Genomic DNA, 14,792 nt, shown 5'->3' with positions numbered 1-14,792 from the left:
ACATTAAACTAGTCAGATAACAAACTGCCACCATAACAGTAGATGCATAACAATCAGACTTCATAGATGCTGGTCCATGTATTTAGTCATTTGGAAGGAAAGAAGATTTATTTGATTTATTTGTATTATTATTAACTGTATTCAATTTATGTTTATTTACTTTATGTATATCATTTTTGTGCACTGTCTTACTGTATATGGTTAATTTTCTTTTTTTTTATTTGACTTAGTTGTATTAAGTAAATTTTCTTTTAATTTTCTTTTCTCCTTTTCCCCTCCTTTCCTGCTTTTCTCCCCCCCTTTCTTTTTCCCTCCCTTCCTTTCCCCTCTGACATGGAATGGACGGCCTGCCCTCCCAGCGAGGGACCCCAAAACATTTCTGTGGTCACGGGTAGAGGGCGTTATGGCGTTGGCACGGTCCCCACTCGTGCAAGAAGAACGATGAACAGATGTCTGAAGGCTGTACATTGTTCTGAGACCGTGACCAGCCCCCAGTATCGAGGCAGCCAGACCAGTCAGCCTTCCACCCTACGCCTGGTGTTGTTGAATGCCAGGTCTGTATCCAATAAGGCCCAGGTAATCTACGACCTTATCCTGGAGGAGGATGCAGACCTGGCTTGCATAACCGAAACATGGATTGGCGGAGAGGGGGGTCCCCCTCTAGCACTCATCTGCCCGCCCGGTTATGCTGCCCAACACCAGGGTAGACTGGAGGGTCGGGGGGGGAGTAGCCATTGTCCACAAATCCAACTTGGAGGTCGCTAGGCGCTCCTCAGTGGTAAAGCCGGGTCTTGAGGCCCTCCACGTGTCGATTGGGGCCAGGGATGGTATTGGGATCTTGCTGGGTTACCGAGCTCCCCGCGACCCAGCCATTTCCTTACCGGAGCTGGTGGACTTTGTCTCCACGGCACTGCTGAGTTCCCCGAACCTATTGGTTTTGGGGGATTTCAACGTGCATGTGGGGGCAGAGACCTCCGGGCCAGCTCTTGAGTTCTTGGAGACCATGGCCTTCTTGAACATGTCCCAACATGTTAACGGCCCCACCCACGTGGGTGGCCACACACTTGACTTGTTTTTTTCCACTGATGGGAGCGAGAGTGGTCCGATGGTGACTGACCTTGAGTCGGTACCCTTGTCATGGTCGGACCACCACCTAATAAAGTGTACCATTAAAATGGCTTTCCCCCCCTGCAGGGAGCAGGGATCTATTGTTATGGTCCGCCCTCGAAGGCTACTGGATCCGGTTGGATTCCAGGATGCCATGAGAGGTGTTACGGCTGACCTGGCTGGCGCTCCTGTCGAGGCTCTGGTGGATGGCTGGTTTGCTGCCGCGACTAGGGCTGTTGACATGATCGCACCTAAACGCCCTCTCCGTTGCAGAGACCGCCCGGCACCCTGGTTTAATCGGGACCTCCGGGCGAGGAAGCGGGTCAGGAGACGGCTAGAGCGCAAATGGAGAAAGGTCCCGACGGATTTCAATAGGATAGCTGTCAGGGTCGCTACTAACCTTTATCTTGCTAAGGTAAAGGCTGCTAGTAGATCATACCTCGCTAACCGGATAAGCAAGGCGTCCAACCAGCAGGCGGAGTTATTCCGTATAGTACGCGACCTCTCCGGAATTGGTCCGGGCGATGGGCCTCCCCCTAGTTTTTCACCGGACCAATTTGCAGCATTTTTAAAATCAAAAGTGGAGGCCATCCGCCGGGACCTCTCTCCTTTTTTGAGCACAGTGAGTCGAGCTGAGATGTCCAGCGCTCCGTCTTGCCCGGTGATCCTGGACACCTTTCAGCCTGTTACGCCTGACACTGTCTCCAGGGCGCTTGACCGCTGTCGTGCCACCACCTCCTCTTTGGACCCTTGCCCGGCCTGGCTAATCAAAGCAGCCAGGCCGCTAACAACGGAGTGGGCCACGGCTATAATAAATGGGTCTCTCCTTGAGGGCAGATTTCCATCTGCCCTGAAGGACACACTCATTAGGCCCATCAGGAAGAAACCTAATTTGGCGGCGGACGAAATTGGCAACTACAGGCCCGTCGCCAATGTTTCTTTCCTTAGCAAGGTAGTCGAGAGGGTGGTGGCCGACCAGCTTCAAGCGCTCCTGGATGAAACAGATGCCCTGGATCCATTCCAGTCGGGCTTCAGGCCGCGCCACGGCACAGAAACGGCTTTGGTCGCCCTGTGTGATGACCTATTGAGGGAGGCCGATAGGGGCAAAGTGTCCCTGTTGGTCCTCCTCGACATCTCAGCGGCCTTTGATACCATTGACCACGGTATCCTCCTGGGGAGGCTCTCCGAGTTGGGAATAGGTGGCCTGGCATTGTCCTGGCTCTGTTCCTTCTTGGAGGACCGCCCCCAGAGAGTTCAGCTTGGGGAGAGAGTCTCGGCCCCGTGGAGCCTCAATTGTGGGGTTCCACAGGGGTCGATTATCTCCCCAATGCTATTTAACATCTATATGAGGCCGCTGGGTGGGGTCATCAGGGGGTGTGGTGCTTCGTGTCACCAGTATGCGGACGACACGCAGCTCTATATCTCCTTTTCACCAACCGCAGGAGAAGCCATTCTGTGCCTTCAGCGCTGCCTGGGGACTATACTGGAATGGATGCAGGAGAACGGGCTTAGGCTGAACCCGGACAAGACGGAAGTACTGAGGGTGGGCCCTCCCACAGTTGGGGATTTGGGAAACTCCCTCTCTTTTGGGGGGGTGACTCTCCCTGCAAAGGATGGTGTACGCAGCTTGGGGATCCATCTGGACCCGGTGCTCTCCATGGAGTCACAGGTGGCGTCGGTGGTCCGCACCGCCTTTTTTCACCTCAGGCGGATAGCCCAGCTGCGGCCCTACCTGGATGTGGGGGCGCTCACCATCTTAGTACACGCGCTCGCAATCTCAAGATTAGACCACTGTAATGCTCTCTACGTGGGGCTTCCTTTGAGGTTGCTGCGGAAATTACAGGTGGTGCAGAATGCGGCGGCCAGATTACTCAGTGGAGTGAAAAAATTCCAACATATTTCACCCACTCTGGCCACATTGCATTGGCTGCCCATCAGGTTCCGCATCGACTTCAAAGTGTTAACGCTTACGTATAAAGCCCTAAACGGTTTAGGGCCTCGATACCTGGCGGAACGCCTACTCCCACCAAGTTCTACCCGGGTCACACGGGCGAGCCAGGAGGTGAGGCTGAGGAGCTTAACGCCGAGGGAGGCCCGAAAAGAGAAAACAAGAAATAGGGCCTTCTCGGCAGTGGCTCCTCGCCTTTGGAATAACTTACCTCCTGGCATTCGCGGAGCTCCCTCGCTGGGCACCTTTAAGAACCTATTAAAGACTTGGATGTTTCGGCAGGCCTTCTCTCCAGATTACTTTTGATTTTCTTCTCTCCTTTATTGTTTCCCTATTTTTAATTGTTGTAATTATGCTGTTTTATGTTATTGTATTTTATCTCTGTTGTTGGCCGCCTAGAGTAGTCTACCACGACTAGATAGGCGGGATATAATAATAATAATAATAATAATAATAATAATAATAATAATAATAATAATAATAATAATAATAATAATAATAATAATAAGAAGAAGAAGAAGAAGAAGAAGAAGAAGAAGAAGAAGAAGAAGAAGAAGAAGAAGAAGAAGAAGAAGAAGAAGAAGAAGAAGTTTATTTGAACAAATCCTTCTGGGTGGCATTATGGGATTTTTACCTTAGTTTTCATTTTGTTCTTCAGTTGGAGATTTGTCAGCTATAGAAGTTTGGCAATTAGTAATATTTTAAAAATTCTTATGGCTTCCCCTATGCAGATAAGGATATTTTTCTGTTCTCAAGTCAACTAAAAACTGATTTGCACAGGGCCCCCCAGAAATGAGAATTCTTCTTATCTTGACTATGACATTCAAATCAACATGCTTTGTATTCACTGAATGTACGAAGGGGTTTCTTTGAACTCCTTTAAGACAGACTTCCCATCCACCCCCTGAATGCACTCCCCCGCACAGCCCCTTTGTGCATGCGCATGTGTATGCATGCCACCCCTTGTGACCACTCCCCCACGCTTTCGCACATGCACATGAGCACCCCCGCACCTGCATGAGTGCCACACTGCCGTTTGTGCATGTGCATGAGCACACCCGTGCCCGCACAAGCACCCTCTCGCTCCTTCGTGCACAGGCACAAGCACAAGCGTGCCCATGTGAGAGAGATAGACAGCGCTCCTTTGCACATGCTTGCGAGTGCAAGGGGGTGCCCCGCCTTCCCCAGCCAGACCGCGGCGTTAAAAGAGTTGGGGACCCCTGCTTTAAGACACTTGTAATATTAGGGTAGTAAAGAGAGAACCATGTTGGGCTGTTGCAACACAAGCAGGTAAGAGTTCTATGGCACTCTTAGATTAAAATGTTTTACCTGGTTTAATCTTTCATGGGCTTCATGAAAAATTCTGCCAAGGTGTCAGTTGCTAATGGACATGGAATTTCCCTGTTTTCTTCACTTTTCAATTATCGGCCAACTGTTTACAGTTGTATTGTTTCTCTAATAAGCCTTATGGGCAAGATGGCAAGCTCTTCCCCACAATGATATTAAGTAAAATGGTCAACTTTCACTGTAGACATAAAAAAGAATGAGAGGCCAAAGTCCTACTGGGGAAAATCATGTCAGACAATTGTGCAAGCAATTTCTCTCGTCATCTATCTCAAGTGCATTTGCTCTTTCCCCTGTATGTTGGAGAGTGTGATGGATAGCTGCTAACAGGGTAGAACTAGCTGTGTGATTGTCCTTAAATGATTGTGTAGGGTAACAGGATTCGGCTCTTGGAATCTAGATCACAGATAGGAATTACATAGCCCAGAAGCCTAATGTGTTCCCCAAGGCCATTTTTTCACCTGCCTGGAACATGGTCCTTTAATCATCCAAGGATGCCCACCCAGATTTAAAATCACAGAATCATAGAAAAGTGAAGTTGGAAGGGGCCTACAAGGCCATCAAGTCCAACCTCCTTCTCAATGCAGGAATAGAATTAGAGCATATCTGCCAGGTGATAATCTCAGTTGTTCTTGAATGCCTCCAGTGTTGGAGCACTCTCAAGGTAACTCCCAAGGTAACTGGTTCCACTGTCCTACTGCTCTAACAGTTAAGAAGTTTTTCCTGATATTCAACTGAAATCTGCCTTCCTTTAATTTGAGCCTACTGTTGCGTGTCCTGCTCTCTGGGATGACTGAGAACAGATCTTACCCCTCCTCTGTATGATAGCCTTTCAAATATTTGAAAAGTGCTATCATAACACCCCTCATTCTTCTTTCCTCAAGGCTAAACATGCCCAATTCCTTCAGCCTTTCCTCGTAAGGCTTGGTTTCCAGCCCCTTGATCATCCTTGTTGCCCACCCCGAACTTGTTCCAATTTCTTAGCATCCTTCTTTAAGTGTGGTGTCCACAACTGAACACAACACTCAAGGTCAGGCCTAACCAGTGCTGAATAGAGGGGGACTAACACCTCGCAGGATGTGGAAACTTCTATTAAATGCAGCCAAAAATAGCATTTGCCTTTTTTTGTAGCCACATCACACTATTGGCTCATTTTTAGCTTGTGATCTACGACAATTCCAAGATCCTTCTTGCTTGTAGTTTTGTTGAGCGAGGTATCCCCCATCTTGTAACTGTGCAATTGGTTTCTGTTTCCGAGGTGCAGTACATTGCACTTATCCCTGCTGAATTTCATTCTGTTGCTTTTAGCCCAGTGCTCCATCCTATCAAGGTCATTTTGAGTTTTGTTTCTGCAAATTTGACAAGCATTCCCCACATTCCCTCATTCAAATCATTAATAAAAAATATTGAACAGCATCAGGTACCCCAAGGACTGAGCCTTGGGGTACCCCACTAGTTACCTCTTCACAGTTAGAGAAGGACCCATTAATCATCACTCTTTGAATACCGTTCTGTAGCCAATTGCGATTCCACCTGACCCTTGATCTATCCAGCCCACACCTAGTTATCTTGTTAATCAGAAGATCATGGTCAAAAGCTATGCTGAAGATACTTGATCAAAAAATAAGATCAAATTAGTTTGGCAGGGTTTGTTCTTGACAAATCCATGTTGGCTTCTAGTTATTATTGCATTGTTTTCTAGAGGCTTGCACAATGACCACTTTATGGTCTGTTCCAGAATGTTACCTGGGATTGACGTCAGGCTGACTGTCCTGTAGTTCCCAGGTTCCTCTTTTTCCCCCCTTTTTGAAAACAGGGACAACATTGGCCCGTCTTCAGTCCTCTGGCACTTCACTCATTTCTCATGATTTCAAGAAAATAATGGATAGTAGTTCTGAGAGTTCTTCAGCCAGTTCCTTCAGTACTCTCAGATGCAGTACATCTTGTTGATCTCGTTCAAGGTGGTAAGGGTATTCCTTGACTATTTGTTTATCTATCTCCAGCTGCAATCCTGTCCCCCCCCTTGCACTTTCAATTTGTTTGGAGGTTCATAGTGTGTCTTATGGGAAAAGACAGAACTAAACTAGGAATTGAGCAACTCTGCCTTTTCTTTGTCATGTTATCATTTTTCCATTTCCATTGCAGAGCTGTGCCACTATGCCTTCTGTTTGTCTTTTGCTACCCACATACCTGAAGAATGCTTTTTTAAATTGCTTTTAGTATCTCTAGCTAACCTCAGCTCTCCTAATGCCATCCCTGCATTTCCTTGCTACTTGTCTGTACTCATCCTTGGTGGCTTGGCCTTCTTTCCATTTCCTGCACATCTCTTTTTTGGTTTTTAGGTGCCCCCTGAGTTTTTTGTGAAGACACACTGGCCTTTTTTGCTGCCTCCCACCTTTTTTTCTTGTTGGAATTGTTTGTAGTTGTGCCTTTAGCATTTCTGTTTTTGGAAGCTCCCACCCTTCTTGGACTCCTTTTCTTGTTAGGCTCTCCTGCCATGGGACCTTACTTAGCCTTGTTCTCAGATTATTAAAATTGGCTTTTTAAAAATCCAGCATATGTGTGTGGCTACATCCTGCTTTCATTTCCTTTGAATTTTTCCTTTGAATTTAGAAAAGGTAAAAAAATATAGCCCCTGTTTAGCAGGCAGGTAGCAAGAAGGGCAGTACATACATGATCTAGAACTTTATGACTCTCAGAGGTAGTCACTGTAACTGTGACAAGTCAGAAGTGCTTGACGTGCAACCCGCAAACTTTCCTCATGTCTACGATCAATGCGCTACTGACTCTGTATCTCCTGGGGTAAAACCTGATGCCATCATCCGTCAAATATATTCTTCATGTTTCATTCTGGAATTTCTTTTTGAGATTCCATGTCTACCCATGTTTACCTTCTCATTCCCTATGAAGGTCTGAAATGCCCCACCTAATAAAGAACATGTCCTCTGAATACAGTGACCACTTCAAAGAATGCATAATAAAGAAACTCTGCACTGACATTTTTTCATATTGCTATGCCTTCTTTACAGATATATGAACAGAATACTCTATAATAAAAGATAAATAAAAGGCTATAATATTTCCTTTACTTGTAAGCCAAATTACACACTGTATTTATGTACTTATCCCACCCACCCCCCCACACATCTTTTCTATGAAAAACAAACATAAAAAGGCTGCAAATTGCAGTAGAAGAAGACTGTGGTGGGAAAGTTGCTTAATTGTCATCCTGCTGGCTGTTCTGTACAAAATCACTCTCCACAAGCTTATCAAGCTCCTCATAAAAGCACTCTCCACAAGTCTGTATCTTTTCTTTTGAGGGGAGAAAAGTAATTTTGAGAGTAGGGATATGGGTTTCCTGTGTGTGATACACATAACCATTCAGTCCTCTCAACAAGCTGAACATAGCATCTTAGAATAGACCAAAAATTTAAGGAAGAGAAAAAAGTTAAGTACTGTAGCTTCCCCTAACATATTCATGTACAAGACTGCAACCTTACGCAACTTTTCCTTTTTTAAAAAAAATTAAGACGTTAGAAAGAACTAAGTGTCAATGCATAGCTAATGTCTATAACCTCAACATTATTTCAGGAAACCTTTTATTATATTAAATCTATATATCTAATGGACAACAGCTCTATCCTAACTGAAATCCTATTACTTAGTACAGTAATTTGTAACTAGGGTAGGTCCACTGAAATCAGTGAGGATCTTGTGCATCAACTTCTCCATAGGTTCTACTGATTCAATGGGCCAAATCAAGTTGCAGCATACTACCTTGAGCAACAGGATTGCAGCCATTTATTTCAATGTCATTTGGAAGAAAAAATGCTTTATAACTATAGTCTCTCTGTATTACAGTTCTACTTGCTTTTGAATAATTCAAATGAACTTAAACTATTTCAAAACATTTGATCTTGCAAATGAAAAACTATCCATTGACATGTTTCTCAACATAATAATTTGGTCAAACCAGATGTGGCAACTGAAATATAGCAATGTTTATTGGCATTCAAGAATATTATTGTATTGAGCCATTGGAATATTTGTTGGGAAATGTCTATGCATTTACAATTTGACATGTGTTTCAGGACAAACTTCCTAAATATAATGTGTTAAGACTGGCTGTAAATATTGTCCTATTTAGTGATCAATAGACTGTCACTATAGATATCAATGGAGTCCAGCACTCATTCAAAGTCTCACAAGGTATCCAGAGAAGTCCACTGGTCAATAGACTCTTTCCCCCTCCCTTCCTTGCAGCCCTCTGAGAACTACTAAAGATTCCTCTTGTGTGGGTTCCATTTTGAAAGCCATTTCATGGAAGAAGGAGAGAAAGAAAAGAAAAATGAAATGTTCTAGATTCATTATGAATGAGGATCACATGCACTTTTGCAAGCAGAGTTGACAACTGAGTTTTGATACTCAGCCAACATAGAAAACTTATATCTATTGGCCACTGTATCTTCAATACATAAAGAAATAGTTTCTTCTTACCTGCAAAGAAATATTTGACTAAAGGAAATCCTCATTAACGGTTAAGACATACAACTTTTACTTACTAATGTCAGCATTAATAATATAAATTCATATCCACCATCCCAGCCCTTTCCCCTTCATATTAACCATATAGACTACCATGACACAGACAGTTCCAATGCTTACTATTTATTATCTTTTTAAAAATAGTATAGTATCTTAAAATAAACTTTAATGTTCTAAAAGAAAGAGTTGTACATTTTTAGTAATTTGTTTCTTTCACAATGTTCCACAAGTCTTATATTTGACAGCAAACATTTGGTATCCCAAGTGCTTAAACAACAAGGCTCATTTCAGCTAATCTGTGTATTTCAAGAAATGCTACAGAGAAATTTTACAGTTAAATTTTGACAAATATATTCTGGAGGCCAACTAAAGCAGAAAATGAAGAACCCGAGATATTTGAGGTTTGGAAATAATTAAAATTTTACCTTTGCCAAGTAATTCCCAATGTATCCTCATTGGCACTGGGGTATAAATGCCTGCCGTTTTGATTCATGGTCCAGTCACAAATCCTCAGCTGTCAATTGAAACCTAGCAGTCAGATATGGATCGAGCAGTACTACAGTTTTTAGTATTTAAATGAATGCATGCAAAGTAGCACTTAACATGGCACAAACCTTATATCCCCAAGTAACAGAGCAAAAACAAAAACAATTTTAAAAACAAAATCTGAACTTATACTGTGCAAAACAAAATACTTTTTTTCTACATCAAGAAAATCAAGAAATACTATTTAAATGTGCTTGTAAAAGCATAAAAGAGAACCTGATATTTAGCAATTAATTATATTATAAATTGAGCTGAAAAATAGAGATGTTAATGTTCAATAGTGATATTTTAAAAAGAAAAACACTTAAAATTATTCAATGTGCTAAGAAAAAAAGGATTAAAAACATTTTCTTGAAAGCATGCATTTGATGATACATATGTTACATGCAACTTATAGGAAAGAAGATCCAAAATTACATGGCTTTATCTTACTATAAGGGCAAAGGCATTTTGTATTAGAGGTTGATTAATTTAGGGTTACCAAATATGGCATTGCTTACATGCAGTAGTAAACTAATCTGGTTCTAGACTCAAATTAATAGCATTTAAAAGAATTTAAATACAATGGAGAATGCTTGCTGAAACAAATTCTTCTCAGATCACCGAATCATCAATACTGCTCTTCACAGAATTATAAATGTAACCCTATACAGCTGTTTGTAAGCAGCTGCCCTGCAGTGCTAGCAAATTTCCTGAAAAGATACACTGATTATTTTTATGCTTGAGAAAATGAGCCCCATCCAATCTTGTGAAGAAAACATTAAAAAAGTATTATTTCAATATCCGCACAACTATGCTATAAATAACCCTGGTATACCATCATGGATCAAACTGCACTTTGAATTAAACAAGATAACATAATGAGTGTGATTAATTGTATATAAAAGTAGTTTCTCTCCCCGCCACCCATCCATGAATAGCTTTAAGTGCACCTAAAAGATCTGTGAGTTTCACAGCAGCTCCATTTATTACAGGCTTTTCTTGAAAAATATGTACATTTAAAAGGAAATATCTCTGTCTTAACCCTGTCTGCTACACCTTTTTTACTTCCTGCTGTTGAGTCTTCAGATATGGAAATACAGACGTTCCTTGAATTCTTATTTATTAACAGAAACATTTAATGATGACCTTAAAAACTAAACAGGAAAGGAACATTCCAATCTAAAACAGAAATTATACTCTGAACATGGTGTGTTTTAGGGTGAATCTGATCTTGACTAAAAGGAGGGGCTGCTCAAACAAAGTGCTAATCACCATAAAAACCTTCAAGTACTACTAAAAAGATCCATGTTGTAACTAAAGCAATGACTTACTGCCCTTTCGATTTTTCTTTCTAAAAACATCTGAAATACACAATTTCCTTTTTAAACTTGGAGGAGCTCAAGTAACATTTGTGTATGTATATGTGTGACTGATAGCATGTAACGTTGGGAGGTAAAGACTGGTGATCAGTAGGACCATACTAATTCTACACCTTGACACCTACACCCACACCCACACCCACACACACACAGAGAGAGAGAGAGAGAGAGAGAGAGAGAGAGAGAGACAGAGAGAGAATCCACTCTATCATTTCATCCACCTACCAATGTAACAGCAAATTACAGCATTATTCCTCCTATTACTATTAATTTGTTTATCGACAAATTAATCCTAAATGAAGTAAATAAATGCAATATATATTGTATAATTCCTTTATTACTCCCCTATTACAACATTGGGTCCAGATTACCCGAAGGACTATCACCCATATCAGTGTTCCCGACTTTTAAGATGTGCTGGTGAGGTCTTTCTCTCAGTTTCATAACCTTTGCAGGCTTGTTTAGCAAGGACACAAGAAAGAACCTTTTCAGTGGCTTTCCTAGGGCTATAGAATGCATTCTTCTAGAAGCCACCCTGGGCTCCTTCCCCCACTTGTCTTTTCACCAGCAGGCAAAGAGCAGGTTTTTTTCCCTGACTCGGATAAGTTGACACCATTATGGGATGCTGTGTATACTGGATTGGATGGTTATGTTTTTAAATGGTGGTTTTTAATACTGTTATCCATTTAATGGTCTTTTTATAATTATACCCTCCTCTGTTTTTCAGTATGCTAGGTCCCTATTGGTAGAAAGATGGCATAGTATACAGAGTTTGCATTCTGCCTGTACATTCTGGTATTCCCTGGATGAAAACATAACCATTCAGTCCTCTCAACAAGCTGAACATAGCACTTAAATGTACATTTAGCCATTCACTGCTGATAAACTAATGAAGAGATGATCACGATGAAGGAGGAAGGAAATATTTATGTATGTATGTATGTATGTATGTATGTATGTATGTATGTATGTATGTATGTATGTATGTATTTATTTATTTATTTATTTATTTATTTAGACTTATATACCGCCCCATAGCGCTACAAGCACTCTCTGGGCGGTTTACAATTTTTAATTATACAGGCTACACACTGCTCCCCCAGCAAGCTGGGTACTCATTTTTCAAACTCTTCTGGCAACAGATGCTGACGATAAAGTCCTAAAGGACTGTGTTATATACTGGGAATATTAGAACAGTACCTGCAGTTTGATCACTGACTTTTCAAAAAGTTCAGTTTAAGAAAATGGGGAATGGCAGAACTTTTTGTTTTAGCCAACCTTTTTAACAATGTTTAGGGATATGGTGGCGCTGCGGGATAAACCACAGAAGCCTCTGTGCTGCAAGATCAGAAGACTAGCCGTCGTGCGGTCAAATCCACGTGATGGAGTGAGCTCCCGCCGCTTGTCCCAGCTCCTGCCAACCCAGCAGTTCGAAAGCATGTAAAATGCGAGTAGATAAATAGGTACCACCACGGTGGGAAGGTAATGGCGTTCCATGTCTAGTCGTGCTGGCCATGTGACCACGGAAACTGCCTTTGGACAAACGCTGGCTCTATGGCTTGGAAATGGGGATGAGCACCGCGCCCTACAGTCGGACACGACTGGACTAAATGTCAAGGGGAACCTTTACCTTTAACAATGTTTACTCAAAATAACAAAAACCCATGACTGATTTTCTTAAATAAATGCATCATTTAATATTGTCGACAGAACTGTAAAGACTAGTCTTCCTTCCACACCTCTTTGATCAGCCGTTTGAGTAAATATACATATGGAAAAGCTTGCAAGTGATACAAGACCTTGCTATGCTTTTTTGTTGACTGAGGGAAACCTATAAATATTTGCATAATGTCATTGTTTTGACTGAAGCTTCCTTTAAATGTGTTTCCTTTCCAACAGGAGCATGTGAAAGGTGACCCCTTATCCATTTACATGCCTCTCTGACAATCATGTGACTAGGTTTTACGTCAAACAGTCAATTATGATAAGAGAAACAATATGAACAGCCTAAGCATCGATAACCCATTTCCTGAATCTATTAATTTTTGCTTGAGAATCTACTGAGGTACTCTTTTAGCTTTTGCTTAAAAGTAGAGTATTCTCTATCCTGATAATTTTAAGTCCATCAACTGCATTTGAAATTACCATTTCAGTTTCAATTTTTCACAACTGAAATAAACCATATGAGTAAACTTTATTTATTTATATTTATTTATTTATTTGATTTTTATCCCACCCATCTGGTATGTCATACCACTCTAACCATATTAAAAAGAACTAGTTAATATGTTAAAGAAGCAACTTGATATATTATTTCTTGCTAGAATGGCAACTGTGAAAGGCCAGTCTTCTGCGCAGGAACTGAATGTAATGTGACTGAAAAGCAGTTTACTAGTTTCAAAATACCTCTCATAATCAAAAAGAAAAGGCCAATAAACAGCATCCCTACACATTTCTACTCAAGTGTAATACCTACTGGCCAGAATCCTAGTGCCTTACATGGCTATATACACTATGTTACCTGTTTTGCCCTGCTGGTCATCTCCCCACCCCACCCTCACCTCCCTTAAGGGCCTAGTGACACATCTGACTGCATGACAGAGAAACAGTAAAAGGGGAAAACAGCATGCATGTCTGCCTTTATGTGCACCTTTTTCCTTCATAGGTCATTGAGTTCAATTTGGACTTTCTCCCAAGATTGGACTGCAGCTGACATATGAAAGTGACATGGAAATAACTTAATTCACCAAGTTCAATATCATTATATTAAGTAATGCTAAGTCATCATTAAATGCTTCATTACTGGACCATCAAGAGCATAAAGTAGTCTATAACATTGTTTTTAAAACAATATGTGATTTCTACTTCTCCTTTCTTGATTTCATGTTTTCTCTTTAAAACTATGTGGTCTGAGAAAAACTAAGTATTAATTAACATAAGTTCATGAAACACTTGTTACAACTAGAGCCGTCTGTATGGGCTGACTACAGAAGAAAGATGCTGTTACAAGTTACCAAATGTTCACTTCAACTGTAAAGGCTGTGAACCAGGTTAAATTCATTAGTTCAGCAGGTCTGTTCCTGTTCAGTCATTCCAAAATTCTTCCACAACAATCTGCTTGTTATAGAATCCTTGTGTTTTATAGGGAATTCTGGAATAGGCTCTAGGGTATACAATGGTGCCTCGCTTAACGAGCGCTTCGTTTAACGATGAATTCGCTTAGCGATGACTTTTTCAGAGCATTTTTGCGCTCCGTTTAAAGATGTTTCCTATGGGTGATTTTTGCTTAGTGATTTCGGGACCATGCTTCGCATAATGATTAGGTTTTTGGGTCCCCTGTTTCGCTTAACGATGGTTTAAACAGCCTCATGTTTGCTGTTTTTTAAATGTTATAAAATTTAAGTTTACTGTGTAAAATGTTTGAAATCATAAAGTGCACTTAATAAATCCTTTGTTAACCGAATTTGACTTTGTTCTGACTCTTTTTTAATTTGTTGTTGATTTCCCCCCCATTGAGATGCACTGAATGGGTTTCAATGCATTTCAATTGGGGATCCACGTTTCACTTAGCGATGTTTCCTATGGCGATTTTCGCTTAAGGACGGCAATTTGTTCCTATTGGAAAGGATTATCTGGTTTTCAATGCATTTCAATGGGAAACCGCATTTCGCTTAGCGATGTTTTCCCATAGCGATGATTTTTTTGGAACCAAATAAAATCGTTAAGCGAGGCACCACTGTACTTTCAATCTGTATCAGTTGCCAATGCAAGTGGTTGAGCCCAGCCCTTTTCCAACACAAACTATCCTTCTCAATTATGTACTGTAGGGAAAGACTGATAACAGCTGACCAAACTATATATTACTGTCAATCTTCTTATTATGGAACTCTTAGGCAGATTCTGTGGAACCACAGGGTTGCTGTACTCATCCATTATTTACA

At 41.5% G+C, this 14,792-nt stretch overlaps 1 protein-coding gene across 29 annotated transcripts in view; it reads right to left on the bottom strand.

Annotated features, from left to right (window-relative positions):
- NFIB (nuclear factor I B) overlaps positions 1-14,792 on the bottom strand; it is a 446,840-nt gene that overhangs the window by 18,121 nt on the left and 413,927 nt on the right. For 17 of the 29 annotated variants that reach the window (XM_072992103.2, XM_072992104.2, XM_072992111.2 and 14 more), the window contains one exon: positions 9,370-9,458. The exons of the other annotated variants lie outside the window; for them this stretch is intronic. In XM_072992103.2, the coding sequence (XP_072848204.1) occupies positions 9,370-9,458 (89 nt within the window). The remainder of the gene's footprint in view (positions 1-9,369; positions 9,459-14,792) is intronic. 29 annotated transcript variants of the gene reach the window in all.

The sequence above is a fragment of the Pogona vitticeps genome, chromosome 2 (assembly GCF_051106095.1).
Source record: "Pogona vitticeps strain Pit_001003342236 chromosome 2, PviZW2.1, whole genome shotgun sequence".
Taxonomy (NCBI): Eukaryota; Metazoa; Chordata; class Lepidosauria; order Squamata; family Agamidae; genus Pogona; species Pogona vitticeps.
The sequence above is the reverse complement of the archived record's forward strand: the minus strand, read 5'-3'. Positions and strand labels throughout refer to the sequence as shown.